Source organism: Lutzomyia longipalpis, chromosome 1 (assembly GCF_024334085.1).
Source record: "Lutzomyia longipalpis isolate SR_M1_2022 chromosome 1, ASM2433408v1".
Classification (NCBI taxonomy): domain Eukaryota; kingdom Metazoa; phylum Arthropoda; class Insecta; order Diptera; family Psychodidae; genus Lutzomyia; species Lutzomyia longipalpis.
In genome coordinates, this window is record NC_074707.1 from 35,469,516 (window position 1) to 35,478,926 (window position 9,411).

The 9,411-nt window shown below is 37.6% G+C and overlaps 1 protein-coding gene across 4 annotated transcripts in view; it reads left to right on the top strand.

The window, feature by feature from the left end:
- The window catches only part of LOC129786315 (octopamine receptor Oamb), a 97,082-nt gene extending 87,917 nt beyond the window's left edge, over positions 1 to 9,165 (top strand). For all 4 annotated transcript variants that reach the window (XM_055821239.1, XM_055821238.1, XM_055821236.1 and 1 more), the window contains exon 6: positions 7,906 to 9,165. In XM_055821239.1, coding sequence (XP_055677214.1) covers positions 7,906 to 8,744 — 839 coding nt within the window. In that variant the 3' untranslated portion in view covers positions 8,745 to 9,165. The remainder of the gene's footprint in view (positions 1 to 7,905) is intronic.
- The last annotated feature ends 246 nt before the right edge of the window (positions 9,166 to 9,411 follow it).

A 9,411-nucleotide genomic window follows, 5' to 3' on the forward strand; every position in this document is an offset into this window, starting at 1 on the left:
AAGTAACGTTGATTATTTTCAAGATTCTGCATAAAAAAGCTTTCATTTCCAGCGACTTTTCTCCTCTTGAACCCGAGCTTTAATTCGTGATTTTAAAATTGCAAAATACGTTAAAGTTTTAATAATGAAAAGTCCATAAAAGAATAGTTCAATCCCACTCTTAATCCTTATTCATAAACTTTACTTTCTTTTTTTTCCATTTTTCTGTTTATCTCAATATATTAAGTCTAAAAGTTGAGCTTGTTAATAATTAAAACTTATCAACTAATACCTTCATGGTGCTAAATTTATCTCTCTTGTGGAAAAGTTTAATGTCACAGAACTTTTTCTCAATGCCGGCTTTCAATCCCTTCACACCTTTTCTCACTTCACATGTATTTACCATCATGAAGAGGATGTTTTGCAGTTAAATGACTTGATCCTCTTAAAGTTTAAAACATTCCTGACACATTTCACATGACCTCATGGCACAAAAAAAGAACTATATGTACCTTCTAGGTGTGTCAGGAAAGGATTTAACTTTGCTTACCATTTTCCCACCTTGATGGTTAAAGTCAATTTTTGGGGTGAGGAAAACAAATGATGGTGGGGGAGGGTGCCTTTGGCAAAATGATCACACGTTTCAGAGGTGAACTGCTGCATGCACCGATGGTGCTGGTAAGGTTGTTGGTGCCACAAATTTTCTTGCAATTTGTTGTAAAAGGGCGACGGTATAAATTCACTGAACGGCGACCATAATTAGATGGTGTATATATGGTGTTTTAATGGGAATGGCGAGAGTGGTGTTAAGTCGGGGTGACTCATGAAAATGCGACCCCCTTCAGGAGTGGCACTCACCGATGAATTCATGTGAGGTGGAAAATGCTCCATAACAATCAAATATAATGACCCTATATAGTGCCACAAATGAACTAGGGGTGAATTTGTGCTGGGTACCCTCTGCAAAGCGTATGATTTCATATATTGTTGTATTTGGGGCCAAAGGCACACACACACGACGGGGTGTGAGAACTATTATGGATCTCTTGTTGCGGAGACCTCCGGTCTAGGCACAAATAGAGCCCATAAAGTTTCTCTAACTTGATAACCAGATGAACATTCAGAGACCAAAATAAACCCTTTTTCACCTTCCCTATCTCATCCGGGGCGTGAGTGCGGGTGAAATGGAGCAAAAATGGAAGGACTCTCTGTATGTTAATACAGGGGAACATATCACTGACTTAGTATCTCTGTATATAAGCCCCAATATAACCTACCTAGGGGAAAGCTCAATAAAAATAAACTGAAGAGTCTGTAATAGGAAAATGATTTGAAATTATGAAGTAAGAATTTACAATGGAATATTTTAAAGACAGTGAATGAAGTAAAGTTGAAAAACAAACAAACAGACAAACACGCGTTCTTCATTTGACACCTTACGCGTGCTCTTAACTATTTAAGTGAGTCCCCTATATTTAAATTTCAAAGCATTCCTCAACTCGAGATTAATGAAAAAGCTTTTTATGTATTTCTGACTGCTCTTTTGAAAGTCTTCAAAGTGAAAAGTTCAAGCGTAAAATGCTGTAAAAATGCCCTAAAAACACTCTTAAGCTCTAATAGAAAAGTCCATCAAACCACTAAAGCGCAGTGAATATTTTATTAATGCTAAATGAATTTTTTGTACCTACCTCCTATGTTTTTCACAGCCATGCATAATGCAAAATTAACAGAGAGTCTCTATTAATTTTCACACACTTTCCCCATTCCCGGAAAGATCAACTATATAGCTACATAGCTTCTGCAGTGTATGATTTAAAAGCTTCCATATCAATTTTGAGCGTAGTGAAGTAGAAAAATGATTCACATAAGAGATAATCCAGCATAGTTTGAGGAAATTTATATGAAAAGCTCAGGAATATAAATCCGAGGGTAAAAGAAACACAAAATATAAATGTCAAATGATTTGATAAATTGACTACAATGCGACACGGAGAAAGTTTTCCATATTTGCAAAAAAACGTTCAATAAGTCGTGAATCAGCATTCTATGCGGCAGATCCTCTTTTTAAAGAAAAAAAAAACTTGATATCTCTATCGTTCACAATTTGATTTAGGACGATGGCTGGGGAAATAGGAGGGAATTTATAACAATGACCGTTAGTGGAAATTATTGTGTTTCACATCCAAAGCTCTTTTTCTTTGGCAGGGGAGAGGGGGTTGGGGAGGTGGAAATATTTACGAAAGCTTACGAGAGGGCAAAAGTCTCATACAGAGAGGACACGTTTTTATTTTTTACATTGTGGTGAGCAAAAGATGGTTGAATTTTCTTCTCCCGGATGGTGGCGGAGATGAAATAATGGGGACAAACGGGTGGGATATTGAATTCTCTCATTGAATACTTCCGCATGTAGTGGAGTCAATGAGGTGTGGCAATGGGATGAAAGCAGGCCTGGGTGTATTGGTGGTTGAGGCTGCGAGGGCGGGAGCATCCAAGCTCACCAGGACACAATCGACGTCAATCATAAATAGCAGCTTCACAAAACCCCGCGCGCGTTGTCAGTGACCTCAATTCATTTCACCCTCAACACAGCTCCCACAGGTCTCTAAATTGAACGGCAACGAACACCACTCGATTGTGCCAATCAATTGAAATGTGGCTTCAAGGGGTAGGCTGATAGATGGGGGTGTAGAATGCGAAATGAATGCGAAATGAGAAAGATTCTTTGGAACATAATGCGGAAACAAAATTCCTCGTCGTTTTTTTGCCAAATTCAATGAATGCGTTTGAAATGGGAGGCTTTTCATTTTCCCCACCAATGGGTTTTATGGTATTTTATGTAAATGAAACAATTTATGTTTAAATATTCATTGAATGAAAAAAGTCTTGGAATTGTTATTTGCGTTAATTTGCGTGGCATTTGGACTAAAACGGAAAATTGTGAGCAGAATTGAAAATGTTTTTTTTTGTAATATTACAAAAAGTCTATGAGAATCATTTGTGCGAAAAAAATTCACTTTCATTGAAATTCTATTTTTCTTCTAAAGAGTTTATTAATTATGGAATTGCAAGTAAATTCGCAATAGAAATTGTAAGAAAAGCTCTTTGGTAGAAAGCTCACGAAAGCTCACAAGCCAATTTAACTTTCTATGCGAATCAGTAGCAAAACACAGTTTGAGTTGTTTTCCTGCAAATCTTCGATGTTTATGGAGAATTCTATTTATCGTTCAACCCTTTTCCCAGAAAATCAAAATGAAAAAAAATAATTTTTTGATGACTTAAAAGTTTATTCTACCAAAACGCTAAAAGATGTTCATTGTAGTGTTTTTTTCGGTTAATCCAGAATAAATTTTGAGTTGATTGTTGATTAAAGTCCTGAGCCAGAGTAAGTCAAAATTAGTAGTAGAGTCCAGTGGTGTATGGGAAATAGCTGCCATAGGTGCGGTATCCAATGTGGCCTGGGTAGAGGGTCTTGTAGGTCAGGGGTGTTCCCACATATGGAAGAGGGGTGCCAATGACGCGGTAGGTACCAATGGCGGGCTCAGGAGCAGCCATGGCGACGGCGAAGAGGCAGAGAACGAAGAAGAACTGAAATGAGAAAGTAAAACAATTTCAACCACTTAAGATCGAAACTTTTCTCTTTCTTCACTCTCTCAACTTACGATAGCCTTCATGGTTGATGTTGGGTGTTGTTGTTTTTTCTTAGTTGACTTACTTGAAAGCACAAGATTCGACTGTGATTTCCAGAGAGCTTCCCCTGGGTTTTATACCCATCGCCCAGACACACGACCAGAATGCAAAAGTCACGGGGAAACTGGCTCTCGTCATGCGACGATTGACTCAATTTCAGGTTTTTCCCACGTCACGGAAATTCAATTTGAGGTCCATGCCGGGGCATCTCCAAGCACTTCACAAATAAAGTTTAACTTTTCCTTCTGTAGGTAGTGTGTCAATATGTACCTTTGTATGGAAAAGAGTAGGTAAATAAGGGAAAGAGAATATTTTTGCATTCATTTTATTTATTTGCAAAAGAACTAAATAAATGTTTTGATGCAAAGGGAAAATTTTCTCAAAAAAAATAAAGGAAAACTTTGAAAATTTCTTATTTTCTACTTTTTTCATTAGGATTCTATTCTCGTATTCTATAAAACCTACTTCCTTCAGCAAAAATATTCGGAATAATTGAAAGCTGAAAATTAAATTAGAAATACATCAAAACCTAAAAATCTCTTTAAATGAGCTTCGATTCTGTGGAAAGTTATACTTATATTTTATTTTCTCACGTTCTTGTGAGCTTTATCCCAGATTTGTCCATATTAAATTCAAATGAAATCGATTAAAGGAAGACTTTTAGAACGACTTGTGCGAACCTTTCGAGAATATAAGTTGAGAATTATTTTTTTTTAGAAAATTTTGAAATACTTCGCAAAGATTAAAATCATTTAAAATAAAATTCGTGATTCTTTGTGGCGGAAGATATCTCCTGTAATTAAAATAAATGACACAAGATAAAAATTTGTACATTATCCTCAATTAAGATCTTTCAAAACAACTAAATCATCAAGGACAACCTCATTGAATAAATTAGATCAACTTGAAGAATACCAAAAGCTCATAAATATTCTTTATCTACATTCTATGTAGGTACATTGAAAGCTTCTTAGATAGTCAAAGTATATATGTAAATTCTTTGTTGGTGCAACACAATAGCAGGTTTTCGCCATGCAATTTATGCTTGATGTATTCGACAACTTTTCCCTGAAGCTAGTATACAGGAAGTCTACTCCCAAAATGTTGATTTAGAGAAGTAGGTTTATGACGTAATTTGAATGAGTGAATAACTTGGAGACCGTAGAGACGCATCCCTCGGGCAATGTTGGACTTGTATGGCACTCTGCTGGTGAACTTCAGTCCCCACCCGAAATGCTATTTTGTGTCATTACATTCCAATTTCTGTCCATCATCCAGTAACACCAATGTCTACCCAGATGGTAATTACGACGTGTTTGTTTTCTCTGTGTGTTTGGTGTGTAAATTCAATATAAGAGATCTGAGGCGGAGTGGGTGTGTGAATTAAATCAATGTGCCACACAGTTACGAAGAGTAAATAGTGTTCGATGGATGGGAAAAAGGATCTGTCACGGGGAGTGGCCTCTTGAACGTGAGAAATGCTTTTCTCACTATTTTCCTGCACTCATGTGTACTATGTATGAACGAGTGATTCTATATAGCAAAAGGTCAACTATATATGAGTGTGAGAAGAGGCTCCAAAATGGTGAAGATTCTCTCACTAAATATCTCGGGATCAAGTGGCATATACTACACAGATGAAAAGAGGTGGGAGTAATTAATGGCACTCGTTCGTGAATCCACTCCGTTCTTGGTTTCTATTTCCTGAGTTATCCCATAGCCCAGGTCATCGATAGGACAATCAATAAACAAAACGATACGCTCCTCAGGAATTCCACTTTTGGAATTGCTACACAAATTTGTAAGCTAAGGCGTGGGGGTGGTACACAGTGGCACTTTGGCACGTAAGTCTCTGCGGATTATTGTCCTTGGTCATCCACAAACATCCCACTTCAGACAGAGAGGCCACAGATAATGATGATGGCAAATAACAGCCTGTCAGTTCACATGACTCCTTTCGCAGATGCTCTGCTTTCAGCGACAGACGCAGTCAATTGTTATGTCAGATTGATAAATTGTTGTCTGGGGAATTTTTCCGACATCTTCCTTTTGGTGGAAAAGTTGCAAAAAAAAATAAAGAAAACTCCCATGGCCATGCTGAAGTAAATGACATGAATCCATGTCAATTTTAACCATCATACCAACACTATTTAAAATATTATGCTTCTTTGTAAAATAAATAGCTAAAATTACTCAAAATTTCCTTAAAGAAAATAACATTAAATTAATCTAAATGAGAGCTTTTACGAGCGCTTTGCACTACCGCTACTGCCTAATTTTTTTAAAGCACTTTTTGAATAGAAATTTCATAAAAGCTCTACCTTTTTTATTTAAATAATATTCTATAAATAATATTGACCTATTTTGCCTATCTCATAGACAAAGATATCTTACAAAATGCAGAACCACCCATAACTTCTCTGAAACTTTAAATTGAATATAAAACTGAACAAGTTTGGTATATTTTATATTTTCTTATTCATTTATTTATTGTCAGGCTGCAATTCCAAAGTTTCACAAAGTATATGGAACTTACTATGAAACCATTTGTTAATAAAACATGAACTTTATTGCAAAACTTCATATTGATTGCATTTCTTTATAAGATTTTCCACCCAACATAATAATATTAGTCAAATACAGGAAGGTTTTCAACAAAAGCTCTTCCAATGTTCAAAAGGAAATATTTTGCTGATTTTCATTAATGTTTTACATATTTATGCAAACGTATTTATTAGTTGGTGTTCCACTTCGTGGCCAACACCAAGTATTGTAATCGTCGGAAAAACCGACCACCTCAGATCGGGCTCAAACTTGGTATGAGCACGTTTTAGACATCCCACATTTCGAAAATGGTGGTGGAAAATTTTTGATCCGGCCGGCCTTCCGGCCGGTGGTCCAAACTTTGCCTTATATCTCGAGAACGGTAACAAATAGAGACTTCGGGTTTGAAGTTTTCTATAGAAATGTGGGTGTAAAATTTCATTTTTTTACATTTTTAGAATTCAAAATGGCCGACGTCCGCCATTTTGAAACACCGTCAATCAGTTCCCTTATAGCTAGTGGTCTGAAATTTTAGTATGTTGTAGTGCTCAGTAAGACGTTTTCATCGATAACTCATACTTGAAAATCGGTCAAGCCGTTTAGCAAATATGGCGACCTAAAGCAAAAAGTGTTTTTTCAATATAACTTGAGAACGGCTTAACCGATTTTGACGATCTTGGTATCAAATGAAAGGTTTCAAGAAGCCCTACAACTATCTAAAACATTTCAAGTTCCAAAAATTGCCGCAAGAAGCGCTAAAATCAAAAACAAAAATTGCCTAACTTTAAGGGGCTATATCTCCGAACATCTGTTATAGATTTTCTTTAAATTTAGATATGTTGTAGCCTGACTCAATATCTGTCACCAGTCCGAAAATGAAAAAAATCTATGTCGCCGTTTAGAAGATATGGCCATTTGAAAAATTCTTGAATTTGAAAAGTTCTAAGAGTCATATCTCTTGAACGGTCTGTCCGATTTTGCTCAATTTGGTATCAAATTAAAGGTTTTGCAATTATCTACAACTTTCTAGAACATCAGAAACCTCTAGAACTATTCCTTCAGAACGAAAAATGCGAAAAACTCTTTTTGTGAAACAAAAATCCGCCACTTTGTGTTCTAGAGATGGCCTTGAAAATCATTGAGATATATGTCAAATTATAGCTTATTTCAAGACCTTTCCAAAACTAATCACGAAATTTCTGTAGGTATTATAGAACTAGATATATGACCATTTTTATGCATCAAATTGCTGAATTTCACAAAAAAAAATTTTGCCTACTAATATTGCTCACAGATAGTATTACAACGCATAAACAAACTTCTACACGTTGTGGGACACCAACTCTTATAACTGGACGCGTTATGATTGACTTTCCGTGTACACTCTTGAGACTTCTTTGTACTCCCCGTGATGGTTAAATGAATATTCGAGGCAAATATATTTCCTCAAAGTTCTCAAGAGAATTTCCCTGCCAATTTATTCAATCTGCATTTTTTTAATGTATTTTTTTCATACGTAGGTGGGTAGTAGAATATCTCAATGATGCTTTGAGCTTTGAGAAAAATCTCCAAAGCACAAAGAGCGAATAAATAGCTTTTTGAGAGGGAAAACACACACGCTGCAATGAAAAGAGTTTTTTTAATCAAATAACGAAGGGAAATTTAATGATTTTCTCATCTGCTACTCTCCAACAGGTTCCAAGGGTATTGGTAATCGCTTTGATGAGCAGCGTCTAACGCTGAGAATCCATAGAGGACGAGGGCATTCAAATCTTCATGAATCGCCACACAGCAATGGAAGTACCCACAGTACATCCACAAACATTAGTGCTTCACCCGATCGGCATTCGAGATTTTCCACAAAGAATAAGCACGAGAAGATTAAAATTTCCGTGAGCTATCCCAGCTCTGAGAATCTCGCTAGTCCCACAAATGCCAATCCCAATGCTCTCTATGCCGTCCACTATAGTTCCAATGGCAAGGAGAAGAATTCATCGAGAATTTTCCGTGGAGGTAAGGATGGTTTTCTGCAGGTAGTGAAGTCCATGCCGGATATGGAGAAGGAAGCGGGGAAGTTTAATTCCCCCCGAACGAGTAGGAAGATGGGGAAGAGGAATATAAAGGCACAAGTGAAGCGCTTTCGGATGGAGACGAAAGCCGCCAAAACACTCGCCATTATTGTGGGACTTTTCATTCTTTGTTGGCTACCCTTCTTCACTGTCTACGTTATTCGCGCCTTCTGTGCCGAATGCATCCATCCGGTGCTCTTCTCTGTGATCTTCTGGCTGGGCTATTGCAATTCCGCCGTAAACCCCATGATCTATGCCCTCTTCTCCAAGGACTTCCGCTTCGCCTTTAAGCGCATCATATGCCGCTGCTTCTGTGCTGGACCTGGACCCAATACAACACACAGTCGCCGTGGTTCAGATATGTCGCAAGTTAAAGTGCGTACACCCAGCATTTCTCCGAGCGCCAATGCACAGAGCATTTGTGATGACAGTGATCCCATTGTGGAGCTCTCCGACAGCCGGTGACGCTCCCTCGCTCCCAGTGTCAGCTCCACATCCAGTCCCGGTGGTGGACGGCACTCACTGAGCAAGAATGCTGTGTATGAGATCTGCCACCCACTCGTGATGGAGACTCCCACATACGGGTACAATCCCGGGACACCGACCACGACTTCCCCAGCACCAGGGCAGCAAATGACGCAGAATCTCTGATTAAGCCCCCATACGGGGATTATACCGAGAAGTCGGCTGTTCCTCTTCTGCTAGACGCACACACATTGCAAGCATCTTCGAAGGAATCATCCCCGTGAAAGCACACTACAAGAGACTTGCTGAGAGAAGAGAAAAATGAGCACAGGAAGTTCCATATTCTCATCATTTAGTAACCATTAAAAAAAACAGGGTTCCACTAAATATTTTTTAAATGATAAATTCTTTTTAAATAAGAGCATTTGTTTTTTTTCATTAAATGCATTTTACAGAGCTTTAAGTTTATGATAAAAAAAGAATCACAGCTAAAAAGTATTGAAGCAGCTAACTGAAAACCTTCATATCAGTTGTGTTTCCAGGTAAGTTATGGATCCCAAGAGTACCAAAAAAAATTTTCCAAATAAATCAATGGCAGGTATTACACTTTTAATAATCAATCCTTTCCACGAAAAAACCCCTCGGGGATACTATAAAACAAAAGCTC